General features: G+C 31.1%; 3 protein-coding genes and 1 long non-coding RNA gene across 7 annotated transcripts in view; 1 reads left to right on the forward strand and 3 right to left on the reverse strand.

Annotated features, from left to right (window-relative positions):
* Positions 1 to 405: 405 nt before the first annotated feature.
* Positions 406 to 2843, forward strand: LOC139905293 (uncharacterized). Its single transcript, XR_011779930.1, has 2 exons — positions 406 to 994; positions 1067 to 2843. It is a non-coding gene; the product is annotated as an uncharacterized lncRNA (long non-coding RNA).
* A 4238-nt stretch (positions 2844 to 7081) lies between these two features.
* LOC121118529 (transmembrane protease serine 5) lies at positions 7082 to 8439 on the reverse strand. Its single transcript, XM_071888129.1, has 3 exons — positions 8152 to 8439; positions 7935 to 8077; positions 7082 to 7870 (listed from the first exon to the last, which is right to left on the reverse strand). Exons 1-3 carry the CDS (start codon positions 8414 to 8416, stop codon positions 7664 to 7666), a joined length of 615 nt encoding a protein of 204 aa, XP_071744230.1. The 5' UTR covers positions 8417 to 8439; the 3' UTR covers positions 7082 to 7663.
* A 610-nt stretch (positions 8440 to 9049) lies between these two features.
* On the reverse strand, positions 9050 to 11745 carry LOC121117277 (uncharacterized). Its single transcript, XM_040711655.2, has 2 exons — positions 9525 to 11745; positions 9050 to 9443 (listed from the first exon to the last, which is right to left on the reverse strand). Exons 1-2 carry the CDS (start codon positions 9781 to 9783, stop codon positions 9082 to 9084), a joined length of 621 nt encoding a protein of 206 aa, XP_040567589.1. The 5' UTR covers positions 9784 to 11745; the 3' UTR covers positions 9050 to 9081.
* Positions 10804 to 22636, reverse strand: part of LOC121119065 (uncharacterized) — a 48172-nt gene continuing 36339 nt past the window's right edge. Inside the window, exons 2-7 of one of the 4 annotated variants that reach the window (XM_071888128.1) lie at positions 21149 to 21202; positions 16701 to 17134; positions 16208 to 16329; positions 15608 to 16147; positions 15419 to 15550; positions 10804 to 15353 (exon numbers count right to left, since the gene is read on the reverse strand). In XM_071888128.1, coding sequence (XP_071744229.1) covers positions 10804 to 15353; positions 15419 to 15550; positions 15608 to 16147; positions 16208 to 16329; positions 16701 to 17044 — 5688 coding nt within the window. In that variant the 5' untranslated portion in view covers positions 17045 to 17134; positions 21149 to 21202. Of the gene's footprint in view, positions 15363 to 15418; positions 15551 to 15607; positions 16148 to 16207; positions 16330 to 16700; positions 17135 to 17579; positions 17833 to 21148; positions 21203 to 22636 lie in introns of those variants that run through there. The other 3 variants (XM_071888127.1, XM_071888126.1, XM_040713685.2) reach the window with 3 other exon arrangements.

Raw genomic sequence — 22636 nt, forward strand, 5'->3', positions numbered from 1 at the left:
AATGATGTATAGGTATATGTATTTTACACTATTGACTATAATATTAGCAACTAACCAGTTATCTTACTTTATGTTTATCATGGATAAATAACTCAAATATTGTGAAAACTCAGTGTTACTTTGGTGTTTTTTCTTAATGGCAACATACGCAAATGTTCAATCCGACTCTGTGGCTATCAATGATGTATAGGTATATGTATTTTACACTATTGACTATAATATTAGCAACTAACCAGTTATCTTACTTTATGTTTATCAGGATTATAAAAACCTAAAAATAAAATAACTCAAATATTGTAAAAAAAAACTATATTTTCAAATAAATTATAATAATTTCCTTTGAAAAAAAGTGTACAAAGAAAAAAACCAACCTCCAGTGAGTTCAGAATTAATTTTAATTTCCCAATGTCACGGACGAACCTACTCTAGTGTATGCTAAACTTTAAAAGGGTTTCCATAATTATGTTTCACATACTCGTATGATGTGTGATGCACTTATAACGCCTGCCACACATTACAGCGATTTTTTTATCTAAATTTATTTGGGCGAGCTTTTTTCCGCAAGGATTTTTTCGGTGTCCTTTTCTTTTATGTGGTTGCTTTGAACTTTACCTTTCTATTACAAATTAGTTGTTACGTCAGAGGTAGGAAATTGAATATAATTAGTCTATCATCATTCTCTATGGTCAAGTGACGTCACATTCATTCTTACGATAATATACTTAATTCAATGGACAACGGTCAATGACTTTGTGAGCTTCTTGGATTGATGATGGTGTTTGATACTCATGAGCTATAAGTATGATCAAGTTAAGTAATTTTTAAATGAAATATTGCTTCCCATTATGATTTGTACAAGCCAAGGACTTAATTTAACTCCTTTGAAGGAATAATATACAAGTGGTTTTGATATGTAATTGTCTAACACTACGCAGGCTCTATTTAACCACTACCAAAATCCTGTTATTTTGAGAAAAAAAGAAAATAATTTAGCGTGAGCCTGTTATGTCGATTCAAGTATTTGTCAAGTTCTTGAGAATACTTTGTAATAGATTTGCAATCTTAGGAGGATAGCTGAAATGATTGGATCTCAGATGACATAACTCAATTTCATAATGGACTCTCACCTAATTTTCTGGACCTCTGAAGATGTGGTTTAGTTGAAGCTACAAGCTTGTGTATAAGTGTCAATGCTACCCCCAAAAGTTATATGGTATATTCAACAAGAATATCAATGAACTCTTCCTTTAGACTAGAACACCTAGTATATGCTTTGTATGTACATGATATTAATTGTTGCTACATTATTGGAACAAATTCAATCAGTAATTTGATAAATCATTTACACATCCAAGGATTTACGAATCCCAAACACCTTCATCTATATTTTAAGCCCAATTTAGCTCACTTTGCTACATGTATAATTTATTTTTTGTTCTACCGGGCCGTGCAGAATTATTTACCGATTTTTGTTCAGAACATATCGCGGACAATAATGACATTTCGAATGACTTGAGAAACAATTTATAAATACATTGTTAGAATAATAAAATAGTTTGTGATCAAATTTAATCAATGTAGCCACCATTTGACTCCATGACACTGGTCAGGCGACGTCTGAAGCTGCTACAGACTTGCTGGATGTAATAGGCGTCCATGGAGACACAGGCCTGGTTGACAATAGCCTTTAAGGCATTTATGTTCTTGTGTCGTTTTTTGCAGGCCTTGGTCTCCACGTGCGCCTAGACAGAGAAGTCTAGTGGGTTCAGATCTGGGCTCTGAGGGGGCCAGTAGTCCTTGGGCAAAAAGTTCATGTTATCCTTGATCCATTCCTGAGCTTCCTTGGAAGCGTGGGCGGGTGCTCCATCTTGTTGAAAAAACCCAAGGGAGAGTTGCCGACTATGGATTTGATCCACAGAAGGACCTTGGACGCCAGAATCTTCACATAATCCTCCGCTGTTAATCTGTAGCCAGTGGGGAACCATACCGGCTTCATGGCCTTCCGTTGGAGGCCACAAAACCCAGCATCATCACCAAAGCAGGGTGCTTTGTTGTTGCCTAATAGCTGTGCTTATCTTGCACATCTCCAAAGCTCACAACACGGTCATTTTGCCTGTTGAAAACAGGATCGACCGTAAAAGTTTTCTCATCTGAAAAAATGATGATGCGTCCAGATGAGCTCTTGATATCATTCAAGATTTTGTTGGCACGCTCAAGTCTGACCTGTCGCTGACGTTCAGTTAGCAAAGGGCGTTCAGTACGCCTCAGGGACTTTCCTTCATCCCTTTGCAATGCCCTTGAAACAGTTGATGGCGACGTTGCCTTGTTGAGACAGTGGGCTTCCTGCAAGCCCCAGGGGAATGCTTGAGATCACCCCCAGCCTCCAAGCGCTTGGAAACGTTGTAAATTGTCTTCAACGAGGCCCCAACCTGTTCCTTAATGTTGTTATGAGGCACTCCCGCTCGGAGAAGGGCTGCAATTTCGATCCTCTTTGTTTCCTGATTGGACATGGTCTAACATGTGGAAGTTGTTACGCTCTCACAAGAAGAATTTTTGTTTATTTTAACAGTAAAAATACAAACCAATCAGATTGGTTACCATAAAACCTCTTAAAAAGTATATTTACATCATTGGTAAATAATTTTGCACGGCCCAGTAATTGGGAAGGATATTATATTTATTTGGAAGATAACACTTACGAATCTAGCCAATTTTCGCTTTATTTTTTGTAAGATAAATTGTTGAAAAATATTAATCTTATAAAAAAATAATTTATTATTCAATTAATTTTTCTCAAAAGTTATGAATTATATTAAAGAAGAATACAATGAAATGATAACAATTATTATAAGCATATTTTATTATCCATTTACCTTTAATTATCATTTATGATTTATTATAGAATATTTAAAATACATTTGATCCTATCACCACATCCAACAAAATTGAATATGTAAATGATAAAAAACTTTTTTTGATAATGGATTGATGGAACCTAAGATGTGAATGGACAATTGATTGCAACAGTGCCTTAATTGAAGATTTAATTTGTATATTTTAAAGTTATCCATATTATCAATAGTAATACAAGCCTTTTTTTTAATTTATAGTATGTTTAAGGTGTCGACTTTGATCTTGCACGTATCAAACAATTCAATCATAACCGATTAAGTTTCATTATTATCAAAGATGCAAAAAACGAGTTAAATAGTTTAAAAATGATTTGTGTAACATATTAAGCTCAATATCTACATTGAATTGCTTCACTTCTTCGTTTAAATTTCAATTGAAACTAATTTTATTTTGGAGAAAGGATGAAATTAATGTTGATCCATATTTTGTTTATTTTTCAACTTGGTGTATACCCAAGTATAATTAAAAGTAATAAACGTTTTTGTAATGGGTTTGTAAAATCAAAGATATTTATAGTAACGACTTTATCATACATGTATAACAGTAATGAGCATCGTACAACTTGTTCTTCATTCAAGTAATATTGGATATATTTGTTTGCATCAATAAACTAAAAACCATAATCAAAAGCTGAAACTAAATGTTCAAATTTGTAAAATTGAAGTACATCATATCTTGAACATGTTTTTTTAAATTATTGGATTAGTATTTTTTGTTCATTGAAAATATAAATCAATTGCTGCTACTGGACTATTTAAGTGGCTGTGCTATGAATTTTGAATTATATATATAAATTTTTATAAAACTTTATTCTATTTTGTAAGTATTTTAAAAGTGAAATATAATAATATAAAATAGCCCTAATAAATTCAAATAGTGTGATTTAACTAAGTTTACTGTATACATGTAAAATGTTATTAACAACATTGCCAAGAAAGCCTGAGTTATTAATTATTATACTAAATTTGTCGTAGCTAGATCCTTAATATTAGAACATGATGTTATGAATAGGTATTATCATCATAAATCCATAGCTATTCACAAAATATCCAATTTTTGGCTATTATGTATAATTTGCTCTAATAACCTTATTTAAGAAAAAAGAACCCCTATTTTTTGTATAAATTATTTTATCCTGACCAAAAAAAAATTACAGTAAAAGGAAAAATTCCTTTGTTTAAGGGGGAGGGAGACAGCCCATCCCCTGGGAACGCCTTACGGCAATATAGAAATAAAAGGAACCAAAAATGAGCGTGGTAATCTTGACAATTAGAAGAATGTTTGGAGAAGAGCAACTTAGCTGTCATGATGTATACATAAAGTTGATAATTCTGTAGAGAAAAACGCATGCAAGGAGAAGGGGAGGAAGAAAGACTTATGGTTTCATTGTTTAAAATAATGCTGTAATTATCAGCTGCCTACTTTATTATGATTTTTGAGGGTATAACGAAAGTATTTATTAGCAAACTGTTTAATGAAGATATACTAGGTATAATTGACTTTGACGTTTTTTATCTTTTACAGTAGATTTGAAAACGTCACACTCCATCAAATTGTAATTAATTATGAACCACATTCTCAGAATAATAACTAATGAAACGACATAGTAGGGCATTTCAAAATATATTTGAAGTTCCAAGTTTAAAAAAGAAGGCTTAAATTAAATATAATCTGCATACTAAAAAATAAACCATTATACATTTATGTTAAATATACTAAATTAAACAATTAGAATCATATAACTAATAATAACAATAAATTATAAATAGAGAATAATGATATAATAGATTGATCCAAATAATATTTTCTTTTTCTGACATGAATTCAGTTAAATACGTCATAACTTAAAGTTGTTAAACGCAAGCTAGACTTGGAGTTTAATCAAAAATATCATCACCCTTTTTTCCTAATGTGGAAGTTGCAATACAATTGTGCACAGGATAGATATCGATGAGATCTAAATAATTATGAATAATAAAGTTAATGTCAAAATCATAAAATTAGACAATAAATATACTAATAAAATAAATGTTGGAATTAAATCCATCGTAAAAATTTAGTGCAAAAGCTATATATGCAGTAATGTCCGGCAATATTACTCCTTATTTAAAAAAGATTTCCCCCGTTATTCATTCTTGTGTAACAACACACTATTGTCATGAAGGATACACAAAATTACTATTTATAATGCTACACCCAATGTAACTACCCCGTTGTTGTGACCATTTCAGCAGTTGCTTTTGCCTTTTATGAGTTTTCTGAACACCTTTTCTTGGAGCTTGTCAACCATAACTAATCCTTAAGTGATAAAAAAGAAATATTTATTTACTATGTAATATTGGAAAACCTAATGATCCTACCCAAGTCTTTAAGTGAAGAAACTAATGTCAGACGAACTAGTTGCGAACTATCCAATGCTACTACTCCCGTTGTTGTGATCATTTATGCACTTGTTTTTGCCATTTAATGAGTTGTACATCATAATTCTTGATATTTTTAGCCAAAATAGAATCATATTTTATGGTTAGATTTAAAAAAAAAGATGAATACTTACTGTTAGACGGTACAAAATTCTTAGTTCTATTTCGTAATTTGGTGTAGATGACTCTAAACATACTGAAAAGTATATTAACTTCACAATTTACAATGGGGGTATTTCTATAAATTACATCATTACCGACATCCTCCATTAATTTAATGATGGTTCCTCGGGAAGGGAAGAATTTACCCGTGTATTTCTCCTTAGATTTTTTGAACATAGGATGATTAACAATGGATAATGTTATATTACATGCAATAAGTATCTTTGTGAGATCAAAGTTAAAGTCTGACTTGATGTATTCATCGTTAACTTGATTTTACAGATGAATATCCATACTCTTGTTATGAGATGAGGATATAAGTGGCGTATAATTCTAAACAGGGGACAAAAGGCACGTTTATATCCATTAATCCGAGAAGCCGCCTATTTCTCTGTTCCAGTAAGTATTTTCCAAATTCCTGGGCCTCCATTTTCAGAAATCCAGACGGACAGCAACGTTATATTAGGCATTTTATTCAGTTCTCTATCGACTATCAGCATATCATGTTATATTTATATTGAATAATAAAGGCGAGAATGATAACTTTCTTGATAGAAGAAGATGTATATTATTTAATCAATGATACCATAAGTACTTCTTCCCTTCTCCTCGCACGCTTTTGTATTTTTACCAAAGTTATCGACCTTACATATACATGTCAGAGGAAAGAAATAAACACAAATTATACTCCATATATACCAAGGACATAAAGGAATAGGCTAGAATTATTCCAATGTCAAACTTCAATTATTTACCAAATCCAGTAAGGACTTACACCTCACGAGTAATCCTTCATTACTCTCCGACCTACATGCGCATACACACAAGTAATTACTTTATATTTAGATATTCCCACATGAAAAATTAAATACAAGTTATGGCATATTTAAAAAAAACCAAAAAAAAACCAGTATGTTTAGATTGCCGACTTTGAAAAAGTTTCCAAGAAATATTTTATTCGCCCCTATAGATAAGGAACTTATTTAATTTTCTATTATTTATGTTGTTGCTTTTGATTTTTTGTCTGTCCACTCCATCTTTTGATCCCTTTAAGTCAAACCAAGATGTTACATATTTTAAGTAAAACAATCTTAGAGATAAATTGCGTCTGTCGGTCCTTATATATTTGGACTAGGACCTGCACTTTCGGTCTTTAATTGTTGTTCCTTGGAATATTCGATATATTGGCGATGGTCTATGAAGCCAAACAAGATATATTGAATTTTTATTAGGAGCATTGCACATATTTAGGAAAAAATATTCATATTTTCATTTTAATGCAATATAATAACGAATGTATATTATTCTTAGTTAGTCATATAATTTATCATAGAACAACGAATAAAAGGAAAAACCCCATCAATGACGACATTGAGATTTCCTTCTTGAAGGACCGATAAGTGGGACTGAACTATGGTCTTTGGTCCCAAATACAGACCGACACATCACTATGAGTAAATATTCCTAGGTTCCATGAAAGGAGCTTAAGGAAATTTTTTCGTTGAAGCGAATATAATAAAAAGAGAGGAGTGAACATTTCTGTTATCAAGATTTGGAACTCCAATTAGGAAATAAAATAGACAACATTTGAGTATATTTTTAATTTGGCAAATTGAGACATAAATAAGCCATGAAATTACAATATAAATACAAAAAAAAAAGGAATCTAAATAATATTACAGAGCAATAGTAATAATAAAAATAATGCCTATGTTTATTATTAAAAGAACGAATTGAAATTGCACTTTAAAAAAGCACTAAAAAATTTTATTATTTAAAATTATTTTTAGTTTCATATTAAATATATTTACTAACAGTTATGTATGTATATAGTTGTGGGTACGTTTGTTTGCATAAATGAATTCAAATTTGATTATATTGATTTAATTCTTTTAAAAAAATCATTTCAAGGAGATTAAAAGCTCAGGTCTATGTATTTATATACACCTACATATATCTTTATATATTTTACGTAAATTCCAGCAGGATGCCCTGAGCAGTTGTTTGCAGTCAAACTCAGAATTTTCTGAAGGAAACTATAAATATGAGACCTATAGGTTGATTGATGATGATGACGATGAAAAAAAAAAAAATAACAACATATCACAGCCTTGACATAGGATGTCATTATTTTTTTTGGGTTATCTTCATTTTTGCAAGTCATTATGTCAAATGTCTTTTTTCATATTGGATAAATATTTATTACGATTATGATTCGTTTTCTCCAATAACATTACTAATCCATGATTTCCATGAATCAACACATGTGAAAATATCTGGAAGAGTTGACGGAAGGCACTCCCTTCCCTACTTAAAATACCACAAAGTCTCCATCTATCACCCTGGTAGCACAAAAGTGGCGCTCCATTGTCCATCTAAAAATGAAAGAAGATTGCATATTTCACATCCTTGGCTATATTTGAAAGCTATTAAACTTACTCTACACAGGATGTTTTGGTGTTTAGATGAAGTACACAAAGAATTACCATTTAGTAATTTGTTATAATGTGACTGTGAATTACATTCCTTTTGTGAAATCATTGGAAGTGGTATTCTGTCGAGGTATTGTATAAAGCTTACACCTATGAATGTAGTATGTAAAAAAATAATCAAATATTAGTATAATTACTAATCAATGAGCTGTTGCTTTACTTACCCTCCTTATTTACATCTGCCCATCCTGCTACAAAGCAAATGTTATCTTCAAGAGAAAACTTTTCCAAACAAGTGGCTTGAACATGATCGTTGAAGATCAAAGGATCATTTAGTTCAATAAGAGCCAAATCGTCAGTATAATATCCTTTCTGGAATCGTACTGAGGGATTTGAAACTATTCTCTTTACTATATTAATTTGAGTTTTTGATTGATCCGTTTGTCCATTAGAAGGGCCAGCAAAGGCTACCCATTCCAAAGGATCCATTGATCTATTATAAAAAATATTACAAAACCTCTTTTGAAATAAATGAATATGGTTACAAACCTCTCATCCATACATCCATGCGAGGTAATCAACCACTCGGGATTTAAAATTGTAACATCACAACTTGTTTTCCTTTTTACATTAAATAGATACGCTAAAAAAGGCCAAAGTTCATTCTCTGAGGTTAGAGAGGTAATGTTGATGGTGCCTTGGGCCTTCAATTCCTTTATTTGTCTCTCAGTAAGTGTTCGTTTTGAACATTCTATAAATAAATATATTCACAAATAATTAAAGAAAAAGTAGATGGGATAAAAACATTCCAAATTCCTCACAAATTGTCTTGGGATTGCTGTCACAGACTGGTATGTCATCTAAGATCTTTGCATCAATTTTTTTAATATCGGTTAGAGATACATTGGAGCTGAAACCCTTGTAGTTAGATGATTCTTTATTTTCTAAGGTAGTACTTTCAAATTTACCAGAAGCGTATCCTAATTGCTGACAAGAAGCTTTTGCAAATTCGAGAGATGAGTCTTTATTAAAACAAATGGTTGACCAAGTATCATTATTGTTCCTAAAATCGATAACATTTTGTTTAAAAATGAAGTAAAAACTATCAGAGTAAAAACATACCTAAATTTGTATTTCTCCATTTGTTGTGGCTTTCAAACAGTTAAACTTGTCAAATAAATCTGGACAATCTTCAACTCCATCACAAATTTTTCAAAATCTATACAACCTCCTCCAATTATACATTTAAATTGTGATTCTAAGTCACAATTACAATTTCGTTCATCTTCATCCTCTCTTACACAATCTGAAGTACCATCACATCGGAAACTTGATGCAATACACCGTGCATCTTTTACACAATAAAATTCATTCTCTGTACAATTTAAACTAGTTGAATGACAGTCTAATTCATCATAAGATTCAGGGCAATCTATTTTTCCATCGCATTTCCGATCAGAAGGAATACATTGACTATTAGGACATTGCAACTCTTGACATGTTTCTTTTTCAAACCCTAAATGCAGAATAACATTCGACATTAGATTTATTTTTATATGATATAATATTAATACTAAAATTTTTAACTTAAACTCACCTTCTTTGTCACATAAAAGCTCATCAGATCCGTCCCTGCAGTCATAAATACCATTACATCTCAACTGTTTTGGAAGACAATCACCATGCCCAATACACTGGAATTCATTTTGAGGGTCCTTACAGCCCTCCCCAAAGATATAATTTATTTTTCTTGAGCTTTTTTGCATTCTTCCTAGAATATGCGATGAAAAGTCTGCTCCAGATAAACTTTTAAAATCGACAGGGTTTTTCTTCAAAATTTCAGTTATGTTTCCCATATCTTTTTCAGTTGTTGTATCATCCTGACCCAATACAATTTCTTTAAAGACATTCAGTTCTTGATCCCGTTCAGAATCTGATGAAGGTAGAAGATTTAGAAGAATTAATTTCTTAACGTTAGTTTCATTAGAGTTTAAAAAGCTAAATGGAAGACTCTTGTTTCCATCAGGAGATCAAATACTACTTAGTATTTCCTGTTGTATCTCATTTCCATTCTGTGTTGGAAATCCAGTGGAAGAATTATTTTTATTCTGTTGTAAAATTTTATTTAAGAGAGCTTTTTGTACATCTTCTTCACTTGGAGTAGAAAAAACAGATGTCAAATTATGAGCACCATTATTTTGAAATAAATTCGAAAGAATCAACTTTTGAACATTGGTTGCATTTGATGACAAGAAATTTAGATTAAAGGATGCATTTCTGTGGTTGTTTCCAACTTTTGAATCCAAGACACTTTGAACCAAAGTATTTTCAATCCCTGTTCCATTAATGGCTCCAACGGTTCCATTTGATTTGTTGAATAGTTGTTGAAGAACTAGTTTGGTAATGTCAGTTTGATTTGGGAAATTAATTCCAAATGGCGAGCCATCTCCAGTACCATTGTTAGGATGTAAAGCTGTCTGGAGCAAGATTTGAGCAAGGTCACTATTGTTTCTGAAGTTATTTAAAATTGTAGAATCACTTATACTTCCATTAAAAAAATCATCTAAGTTTTGTAGAGAAGATTCTTTGCTATTAAGATTTTCTTTAATTGAATTAAATATATTCTGAAACAAAATATTTTCAATCCCTGTTTTATTATTGGCTTCATCGGTTACATTAGAATTATTTAATAGTTGTTTTAAAACAAGTTTGGTTACATCTTTTTCATCTGGAAAATTGTATCCGATTAAAGAACTATTTCCATTGCTGGCAGAATTTAGTAGTAGTTGAGAAATGTCACTGGTATTCATAATTTCACTCAAGTTCGGTTGATAACTCCCGTTATTTATGAAAAATCCTTCCAAATTATGCTGTTGTTAATTAGGGATATTGCTTGTTAAATCAATTTTTGTACCATTTGGTAAGTGAAAACCTCCGAAAATAACTTGATTAGGGTTATCAGATGTATTTGGATTTGATGTTTCATCATTTTTAGAATTTAACTCAATTTGAGGATTGAATTCACTTAAAAATGATGTAGACAAGTCACTTGTAGCATTTACTGGAGTACCTTTAGGAAGTTGAAACCCACCAAAAATAACTTGATTGGATCCTGGAGAACTAGAAGGCACTTCCTTCTCATCTGCTATTTCGTCTGAGGCACTCTGGAATTGTTGTTGGTGGTTTGGAATTGGTTGTCCATTAGGAAGAATGGCAATATTTTCCTTAATATTCTCATGAGTAGTGTTACCGAGGATGAAAGTAGGAATTAAGGAAGAATCTAATATAGTTCCATTGAAATTAAAAACAGCTTCAGTTCCGTTTGGATATTGAAGACCAAATTGATAAGGTTGGGAATCTTGATGGAAAGGATTTGTTTGGCTGTTATATAAGACGTTTCTTAAGATAATTTTTTGAATTAATTCAAGATCTAACTGAGAACCATTGGTAAATATGTTTTGATCTTTCACATGGAAGACATTAGAGCTATTTATATTTTCTTGAGAAATATCTGCTTTAGAGTTAAAGGTCTCATTGTTGGGTAAACTATTTTCGTTTCCAAGTGAGCCAGAAATTCTGAATTTTGTTTCTTTTTTATCATTATCAGATTTTATCACAATATCCCCAACTTTGTTGACAATGTCGGATGCATCAAAGTTCCTTGGATTCGCAGTAGTAGTATGTTCATTTGTACTTCCACTCGTACCGTCAATAATGGTTTCAATATGTTCATTAATTTGGGAGATATTCTTAGAATTATCTAATTTATTCTCGTTAGATTTATTTTTGTCATTATATTTCGTTTCAGGTTGAATATTAATATTTGTAACACCACTAGCAAATTTATGAAGAATATCATTAAAAATATAATCTCTTATTTTTTCTGTAGACTGATCAGTTTCTAAAGAACCATATTCGTCTTTTCGGATTATATCACCCTTTTCATTATGCCCTTCAAAGGTATTTATAATATCTGAATCCATTGATTGTTGTGTGTGAATATTTTGATCGCTTGTATTGAATTTTATATTTGGACCTTTATCTCCTTCATCTTCTACAAAATCACTTTGGCTAATACCATGATCTAAATTTCTTTGGGATTTATTATCTAGAGCTTCTCTGCCAAGATTATCTTTGCTTTCTAAAATTGTTCTTGCATTGGGATTTTCAGGCTCATTTACATTCTTCTTTTCAAAAACTTTGTCATTTTTCGAATTAGGACTGACTGTCACTCCAATACCTTCATTGATTTTATTTTCAAAAGCGAATTCTGTTGTTTGTTCATTCACGTTCGTTTCAGTAGGCGAAACATCTTGTGTTTCACTATAATCAGTAATAAAGGAAGTGGATTGCGTAGTGATTCCATCACTTAATACTTCTTTAGTATCAACATTTTTGCTATCAATACCTTCCAAAGTGGAATTTCTTTTAGCGGGTGTAGAGTTTAGGCTACTAGTTTTGGAAGTTGTAGCATCATCTTCTACATTCAATGTTTGTAAGGTGGGAGAAGATATCTTATCATCTATTGATGAATTTGATTCTCCATTATCATTGTCTATTGATGAATTTGATTCTCCATTATCATTGAGTCCACTGTTTTCCGAATCGAAGATTTCTGTTATAACTTTATCTTCTCTATTCGACTCGTCAGTAGTGCTACTTTGAAATTGATGATCTCTTGAGTCAGAGTCGACAAATGAATCATCTTCATGAAATCCTGCGTGAAAAACATCACCATGATAATGGCCTTCGATTGAAGATTCCTTTGTCGATTGATTATTTTCAAAAGGTGAGCTGTCTGTGACTGATTGGTCATTTCCAGCACTATGAACAAAAGTTATACTCTGTTTTTCATTTGGTTTTTTTTCTGAGCCTTGGTGAATATTTACATTTTCTGTCTTTTCAGAGATATGATGAATGCTTCCATGTTCTACTTTTTTTGGATCTTCATGAGCGATTTCATCTTCTGACTTTTCTAAGATGGTAATTTTTCTTGAATCTTCTTTCTCAACAATATTAATGTTGGTTTCATTTTGTTTTTGTATAAATTCTTTTCCATTTTTCTCCTTCTCATCTAAATCCTTTCCTAATGGTGATGCAAGTCCCAAAATTTGAATATTTGCTTCATCCGTTTCCTCATTCGTATCAGATGATTCTCCAGAATTATCAGCTGTATTACTTTTTTTGTTAAGATTATCAACTGTACCTGCAGTAACAAGCGTGTCAATTTGTTCTTTGGAATTTGAGTCATTCTCTGATGTTGTAGGATGTTCACGGTCATCTTTATTTGAGTTGGTCTCAGGGTTAGATGAAACCACATTTACTTTATCATTTCCTTCCTTTAATATAGTACTTTTACCATTTATGTTTGAAGACTTTTTTAAGTTATTGAGGTTATTTATTTGGTCCTCCAGGTTATCTTCTGGCTCAGAGCTAGAGGATTCAATATTTTGTTCACTATTAACATCATCTTCTAAACTTTGTGAAGATCCTGATAATTGATTAATTCCTTCTTTATCATCAGGATAGGTGTTTGATTCCTCCGTATTGAGATTGAATTCATTTGAATTGTTATTTGACTCCGCATCAGCACTTTCTTCATAGCTTCCATTAATACCCAAATTACCCCCTTCATTAGATGATAACCCTTCAGCGTGATCATTTCTATGTTTTTTATTATGATTAACTCCTGATACATGATGAGATTTTTGATCACTCTCTTCTTCTTTCGAATCGTTCATTCTAGACGAAAAGGAAAATTTAGGAACTTCATCATGCTCATGTTCCTTTTCTAAATGTCCAGTATTTTCATCGGATGAAATCCGTGATTGCTCGAAGTCGTCTGTATTTTGTGAGAGACTTACACTATTATTGTTCTCATTCTGATTTTCTTTTGATGATTCATTTTCAGAGCTAAATGAAACAGAAACTTGTTTATCAAGGACTTGGTTATTCTGATCATTAGAATTTGAACCGTTTAAAGCGGGTTCAAAACCATTTTCATTACCTACATTGCCCTGAACATTAGAATTTGAACCGTTTAAGGAAGGATCAACACCATTATTATGTCCATCATGACCTTGAATATTATCAACGTTAGAATTTGAAGAATGCAAATTGTGATCAACACCATTAATATGTTGCTCATCTCCATGATTATTCTGATCATTAGCATTTGATCCATCTAAGGTGGGCTCAAATACATTTCCATGTTGTTCATCGCCTTGAGTATTCTGGATATTAGAATCGGATCCTTGTAAAGCAGGCTCAAAACCATTCTTATGCCCCTCATTGTCTTCGTTATTCTGGGTATTAGTATTTGATACTTGTAAAATGGGTTGAACGCCATCGCTAGGTTGCTCATTGCCTTGATTATTCAGACCATTATCATTTGATCCGAGTAATGTGGGTTCAAAAACATTTTCATGTTGTTCATCGCCTGTAGTATTTTGGCCATTAGAAGTTGATCCTTGTAAAGTGGGATCAAATCCATCCTTATGTTCCTCCTTGTCTTCATTATTCTTGGCATTAGTATTCGATACATTTAAAGTGTGATCAATGCCAATGCTATGCTCTTCATTTTCTTTATTTTTCTGGCCATTAGTATTCGCTACAAGTAAAGAATGATCAACTCCATCGCTATGGTGCTCATTGACGGGATTATTCTGTTCATTTGCATTTGATCCGTGAAAGACGGGATCAAAACCATTTTCATGCTGCTCATTACCTTGATTATTCTGGCCATTCGTATTTAATTTATCTAATGCAGGATCATGTAGATTATGATTTATTAGGTTATTAGGTTCTGCTCCGGAAGTTATATTCCAATTTTCTTCCAACGATTCAAGTCCCTGATCTACAACACCAGAATTTCCTTCAGTATTTGACTGTGTTGATTGCCATGTTTGATCAATATTTCCATGTTCATGCTCTTGGTTATGATGAATAATTTCTCCATTGTGTTCCTTACCATGCGCACCTTTTTCTAAATGAGATTGTAAGCTACCATTTTTGTCATATTGAGAGTTTTCATGATTGTTGTGATCACTCGTGTTTTTCAAATCACTATCATTGATTGTGACCATTTCTCCAAAAGAATCTAAAATTGGAAATTCTGTATTTCCCCATTCATCATCTAATTGGTGATGTTCATCTTCAAATGCTGAATGATCACCATGACCATTATCATGGTCAACAGATGTATTCAAAAATCTGGGTACCTTTGCATAATCATCACTTTCTATATCTATATTTGACTTTTGAGAAACGGATTCATCTTCAGTAGTCTCTAATCTTGAAACGGTTTCATCTTTAGTAGTCTCTAATGTTGAAACAGTCGTATCTACTTCAAATGAACCTTGTTGATCATTTTCTGCATCACTGGGAAGGCCAAATGCGGTAAGTAAGTTCACGTTAGAGGTAGGATCTGTTGAATCTGTAAGTATTATTTTTAATTACGCAACATAAAATTTACAGTTACATTACTTTTACCTTCAATACAAGTTCTGCCATCTTCAGCAAGCATAAAGCTTTGTGAGCATCCGCATTTAAAGTCATTTGATGGATAATCATATGAACAAAATGATTGGCATTGCATTATATCACATTTATCGTCAGCAACTCCTACAAAAATGGTTGATATTAAACTATTAGAAACCCCCAAATATATTCAAGTCTTACTTTTAACTCTAATAGACTCCATTGGTACATCAAATACATTATTTAATCTTCCATTATTTGATTTAAGATGCTTCATCATCATTTCAGATATTTCGTCCTTGGTGATAAGTTCTAGTCCATCAGAAAATGAGTTATCTTTCAGTTCCCATCCAACACGATAGTGAGGAGTAACTCCATCTTTCCGTTCAAATTCCTTGACAGTGATGAAAAAATCTGCTCTTTCTTCTTTCATAGGTGATACAAAGATAGGATATAAAGTTTTTTCAACTTTTTGAGCCATATCTTTAAAAAAAGGATTTGATGAATTGCTTAGTCTATCGTCCCATGCTACATTCTTGATAGCCATTTGTCCCTCAAGAACATTTGGTACTGCATCCCTTGGTAGTATTTCGTTAGCCTCAATATTAACATCTCCAAAATCATTATCAATAACTGGTCTGGGTTCGGATATTAGTGAATCATTTGTGGGTGGCAAGTCCCTAGACCGGCCTGACTTATTTATTTCACCTTTGAATTTTGGTTGAGTATCAATTATTCCAGCTATGAAACAAAAATATCAATTAATAATTGTGATTGATGAAACTGTATTATTGAACTTACTGCCTACAAGACTCGCTATTGTTACAGTTGCTGCAATGACAAGAAGGACTAAAAGAGCACAACAGTAGCGCTTACATCCGCGACCTCGTCGACTGTCTTTTGTCACATATAATTTTTCACCTCTGAAAATTAAAGAAAGGTCCTTAATTAATTACAACAAGAAATACTCAAAAACACGGTTGGTATTAAGAACTAGGGCATGCCCCACATATTTTAGTATAATCCTCTTCAAAGCAGGTATTATGGGGACATCGGGTACAACTGGAAAAAGTGGTTCCATTTACTTTTTAATTAAAAAAAAAGAAGATTCAATATTATTTACAAAAGAAGTTTGAAATCAATTGGGGCTCTGCAAATGGTAAAACCGGCGCTAGCTCCCGCCTCTCTACTCGTAGACACAATTTAAAAATCACATTTGCACCCCACACAAACGTAATAGTTTCACATAATTTAGTTCCTTGAAAGAGAGTCTTATTTAAAGTAATAAGCATACCTTAATCCCTTCTTATGTTCATTCACAGAAACATAATAATCAGAAAACTTTTGCGTAACAGTAGGTTGAGTTTGTGGAGGTGGAGCATAAACTCTTGGTTCAGAGAGGGGGGATGATGATTTGTTAAGGTCAACTAGTTCAAGATTCACTGCTTCAAATTCAACATTTTTCTTTTCGTCCTCAATAAAGCCCTTATTTTCGATTCCATTTGTTGTAACTGTTACAGGTGGAGAAGTTGCAATAGGTGGAGTTTCCATTCTTTCTGTAGAGTCTGAGGAAATATTGATTGTGGATCGATTGCTCGACACAATACTCAATGTTTCTGACTTATCTTCGGCGCTCATTCTGCGTCGTCGTATTGGTTCAGCGCCTGGATAGATGTTTGATTCATACGCTCGAAACAATGGAGGAGTATCAATGTCAAATCCCAAATACTGTAATAAGATGACATTTGCGTAATTATCAAATATTTTTTAAATAGTGTTTTGATAAAATTTATCAGATCACAAATATGATTATTTAAAATGTACTATATATTTTTAAAACATACAATAAAAAAATACATCACGAGGATCAGCATACAAAATAGCAATGTCTTATACGATACATCATGATGGTTTAATTTAAAAAAAAAAAATTGCTTATTAATGGGTAATCAGTTTTTCCCGTCCCAATAATTGTTATGGGCAAAAAAAAATCATATCAATTTGGTTCCAATATGTACATACTTTAGTCGTTTCAGTATGCTCAATGTTAATTACAGTTACAATAATATTATAAAGCTATTTATGAATAAAAGAATTAGGTAAGAAAAAAGTTGAACCGTGGTTCAAAAATTCTATGTAGAAGACGTTTTTAAACAATTTTTTGTTATCTTACCCTATACTTGACGGATGTAACAATGTTTGTCATGTTCTTCATGGCATTACAAACCTTTTTTTTTTACGTAGTTCAAAATATCAGTTACACATCACTATAGTTTATCACAGTGTATAAATTATATGAATATGCATCACATTACTTATTAAAGATCCTTGAAATGATCTTTAATATCTACTTTTGTCTTACCCTTGATGAAGGTAAGTATAGAAATGAAGAGCGGGTTTTTCTCCTTTACAAATCTCTCAACAACAAAAACTACGCATGGGCATTATTTTTTGGCATGATGGATTTACCATGGACATAAGTGTTGATTAATGTTTCACATATATGAAAACCTCGCCCGCCAAATAAATATACATTATATATTGGTACATTTGTACTTGTTAAAAAATAATTTGGCATGTATTAATTAATTAATGAAATAAATAATTTGATTGAGAAAATAATTATGATACAAATAAATTATAGAAATGAACATACATTGTTTGAACTAATTTGTAAAGAGCTATTATAAAATCAATTAAATAAATATCATAGGAAGTTAAATAAATGATTACTTGAAATAAGAATTATTTTCATAGAAGCTATTTTTTGTATTTTTATAATCCAATACTAACTATAAGTTTTTAAATTTTAAAATGTATTAAAATTTGGGTTGTATTTCATTACCCCGAATATTAATGACAACAATGTATTTTTCGACAAAACATATATTACTTTTATCTGAAAATCATGAAGTTTCCAAACCAAAAGGTAATTTCAAATGATTGCATTTTTTTTTATTCATGGAACTGATGGCGTAATGCGTTTTATTGACAATAATTTAAGCATGATTGAGTTTTCTCTAAGCACCTAGCAAGCGAGTAAATCATGTGTAAAATTTGATGTTGTTTGTTTGTTGTAACTAAGATATCAATCACATCAAAGAATAGAAATGCCTTTGTAAAAAAAAGATTAGATGATAGATCGAAGTAACAAAGTGGGAAATAGAATTCTTCAAATGATTTATTTTTTATCAGTTACATCTTTTATATCTGTATAAAGTATGTCATTAAATAGTCCTTAACATCTTGTATTACATAAAATTAATTAGATATTTTATATTTCATGGGTCATTTAAGATGGTTATAACAACAAACTATTTGCAAAAATCATCTATTGAAGATTTGTCGTTGTGGAAAAGTTTTTTCATTGTTAAAAAATATATGAGTACGGTTCATTTAGCTAATAGCTCACTCAAAAGATTTATTTATAATCGGCACTCCAGGAGAAACTGAAAAACACAAATGGATCTCTGTCAATGCTTTGAAGAATTATAAAAAGAAAAAATTACATCGAATATAAATGGATTCCTGTTATTTTGTATTATAAATGTCTAGCTTTGCTTTTCTGTTGAAAAATATAAGAAATCGAAGGAAAATATTCAGAAAGACAAACAAAATAAAACAAACCTCAAGGGCATTGAAGTTAATTGAGCATAAAATGTATAAAATACCTAAATATATTTTAACGAAATGAGGTTTGCATTTGATTTCATGTTGGATCATCAATAAATTTGAGTTGCATCATACCATTTATATAATTTTTTCTCATCAAAGTGAGATTTAGCAATAATCCTAAACCGAAAAAGTAACCTTGGTTTATTTATTTAAAGAATGGTATATTGTATAATTATATATATTATAAACATATACCATGTTTGTAGAACTCAGAAATGTTAATAGAGTATTAGTATGATTCAAGATATTTTATCCAAGTTTATCCAAATACATTTTTTTTAAATTTCTAAACTTGAATCGAATAAATAGTTAATATTGAGAAGAGATCTTTGGTTCAACGGAACAATCTTTTTCATACTCTCGCAACCTCTACAAATAAAAGTGATTTTATATGTAAGAACAATATGTTTCCCTGTGTTGGTTTATTAAAAATCAATAATTGTGAGCAGCACTGGCCTGCACCTGTAAAATCTATTAAAAACACGAACATTAAAAAGCAAAATCCACTCTTAATTTAAACTATTTATACTTCATTCAAAATATCAACAATAATGATAAATATGGAACTATTTGGTTTTGATGAGGTAATAATTTTATAGTATTAAAATAACTCATATCCCGTCATGTCTTCAAATTCACAGAGTACTTTTCTGGGATGTTTTACCACTCTAATATTAAAATGGATATTTTAGTAATATATAATTTTATAGTTAGGGGCGTCTGTATGTGTGGGTGGAGGGGCTGTAGCTCCAACCCCAAATATAATCCTCCGGACGCCCCTTATTGTTACAAATGATAATACTATGTAAAATACCTAGAGTATAGAGGATAAATTATTTATAGACGAAAAAAATATATTACCAAGTAAGACAATATGCACTGTACAAAATAAAACATATTCTTTTCCATCTTCATTTTTACATATTCATTGTTGGGGTAGATATATAATAAGAACACTTCAAGACCATTCTTTGAAAGCTCAATAGTAAATCCTATTTTTGTTAATAACTCAGAAACTAATGAAGTACCATAACAAAAAATGAAGAAAAAAAAACTGTAAAAAGAGTTGTATACAGTAGTATATGATAAATTCAAAAGTGCATATTAGGTGGAGCAAAGATACTTAAAGATGTTTCAGTCTCTGGGGGTTAACAAAGCCCCCGATAGATGTTAATGAGGCTTTCATTAGTAAGATATGCGATATGCATTGGAGTTTGATAAATACCGTCCGTTAAATATTAATTATTTATCTTCAAATCTCTGTCTAGTTATAGTTATAGTTTTGTCACACGAGTAGTTTTTTTATCTACTCTCAACCGCAACTGTCAAAAGGGAAAGGAAATTTTTGAAAAACCACTGTTGCTAGACTTTTGTATTTTTCAGTCCAGCCCCACATTGTATTTCTTTAGAAATAAGGAAAACTCGATTTTCTTTTTTTTTTTTTTTTCCACAGCGTAATTTAACCGAAGACACCTTTTTTCAAAAAGAAACATTCAATTTTTTCTTCTTCCCCTAATTACCTTTTTTTTAATCAAATTAATCATAATTTTTTTCTCCTTGAAACATCTCTCTTTTTTTTTTTTGGGGGAGGGTCTTTATTAATGATTTATTTAAAATTTCTAGATTGGGAGGGGGGCTACAGACCTTCAAGCTCACCCCCACGGAGGCCCTTGTTATTAATTATTATCATTCCTTTGTTTTTAAGACACAATCTTTAGGACCGCCCATAGACAGGACTGGACCCAAGAAATTAGGACCAACACAAGATAAGTCATAGACTTTATTATTTGATTACATCTAATTAAAAATTTATCCTTCCTGATTGAACCAGTGCAGTGGTTTTGTGCATAAAAATGACTTCTTTGAAATAATATTATTGTTTAAAATTACTATTTTTTGACCGGAAAATAGGAAATTAATATCTTGGACAAAAACTACGTTTTGGTTATTTGATTTTAAATAATTGCTTGTGGAAAAATATTGGATCTGAACTTGATGATTTAAATAGAATACAAAATTAGTTTTCACTAAATATACAATATAAATATTATTTATAATTTATCTTACCCTTGAATTGATGGGTTTTGGCTTATTAGATAGGGAATCGCTCCTCCACTTTACCTGAAACAAATATTAATATAGGTAAATAAGTAACTTTTCATCATTAACGTTATCATAATATTAAAGAAATTCTACTCTGGTAATAAATTATCTTTATAGGAATTTCTCTACTTTTTCAAATTTATGTGTTTTATCTAATAATTATAGGTACTTAAAGTCTGTGGTCTAATTAATAATTTATAACTTGACAAAGAAATTTATTATCTCTTCTTCTAAACAAAAAAATAATAATAAATGTTTTTTTATCAATTTATATATCATAACACAACTCTCACCTTATACACCCTACAAAAACATAACAACTCATTTGATAGGAATGATTTTCTACCTATATCATTATAATCATATTTTAAACAGTTGTAAGTATATTTATATAATTTCAATTTGTAAATCAAATAAGTATATGTTATAAATGTAATAAAATAGTATCCACCATTGTCAGGAGTTATAAGGCATCAATGAACAAACAGGCTTTTATAGAAGGAACTTTCTACAAAATCATTAGTGCTACTCCGCATTTTCATGAAATCACTGACAATTTCTATTGTGTCAATCCTTATTTAGGACAGAAGACTGTAGTACCATCCAGTTCAGTCTCTTTCCGGTTCATTTTAGTCCTTAAAAATATATAGGTTGGTTCTTAATGACGTCATTCAACTATATATATATATTTTTTTTTTTTGAGTTCTAGTACTGAAATCCCGAATAAATAACAGTTTTAAGGACCGATATCAAGGATCGATTTTTCTTATTCTTTTTTAATAATCAGTGTTCTTAATATTGATTAGTTCGATTCGAAGTAAGTCTTATTAAGTTGTAAACTGTTATTATTGAGTAATCATTCCATAGTCGGGACTACTAACTGATTTTGCTACTTTTTCTGTTTCTTTTTTGGATGAGAGGTTGGATGGATGTTTCTAATGTTATTATATTAATAATTATGTTCTACTTGTAACAAAATTGAGTTATTTATTGTTTCAGAATGAGCAATCAACAAATATGTAACCGTCATCCAGATTTTATTATGGTCCGAACTTTGAATAAAATGCCCATAAAATTGGAGACAATTTTCCGTCTAATTTTGGTTTCGGATCTGGAAACAAAAGTTGGAGTACCCAAAACTTACTCAAATTTTTACTTCATAGGTCCAAGCCAACCCGGATTTGGGAAAATATAGATACTTTACTATCTTTATTCCAGGTCAATGAATCAACGTCATAACATCGAAAAAGGTAGTATTCAATCAAGACTGCATTTACTACGCATAAATAGGTAACACGACATCTTGTGTAAAAAGTGGATTAGAATTGCAAGAATAATCCTCTATATATCTATCATAATCCTTATAAGTACATGACTTGTAAATATTTTTGTTGCCACATAAGAGTACATAAAACATTTCTTATTAAATTATAAGGATTTAAAAATATATAT

This window comes from Lepeophtheirus salmonis, chromosome 5 (genome assembly GCF_016086655.4).
Source record: "Lepeophtheirus salmonis chromosome 5, UVic_Lsal_1.4, whole genome shotgun sequence".
NCBI lineage: Eukaryota > Metazoa > Arthropoda > Copepoda > Siphonostomatoida > Caligidae > Lepeophtheirus > Lepeophtheirus salmonis.

Excerpts from the sequence above, each read along its gene's own strand:
- LOC121118529 (XM_071888129.1), bottom strand. The coding sequence starts at position 8,416 with ATGGATCCTTTGGAATGGGTAGCCTTTGCTGGCCCTTCTAATGGACAA. Across the intron at positions 8,078-8,151 it reads GGCAGATGTAAATAAGGAGG|GTGTAAGCTTTATACAATAC; the intron begins GTAAGTAAAGCA and ends CTACATTCATAG. Across the intron at positions 7,871-7,934 it reads ACCAAAACATCCTGTGTAGA|ATGGACAATGGAGCGCCACT; the intron begins GTAAGTTTAATA and ends TTTCATTTTTAG.
- LOC121117277 (XM_040711655.2), bottom strand. The coding sequence starts at position 9,783 with ATGGGAAACATAACTGAAATTTTGAAGAAAAACCCTGTCGATTTTAAA. Across the intron at positions 9,444-9,524 it reads GCTTTTATGTGACAAAGAAG|GGTTTGAAAAAGAAACATGT; the intron begins GTGAGTTTAAGT and ends TTCTGCATTTAG.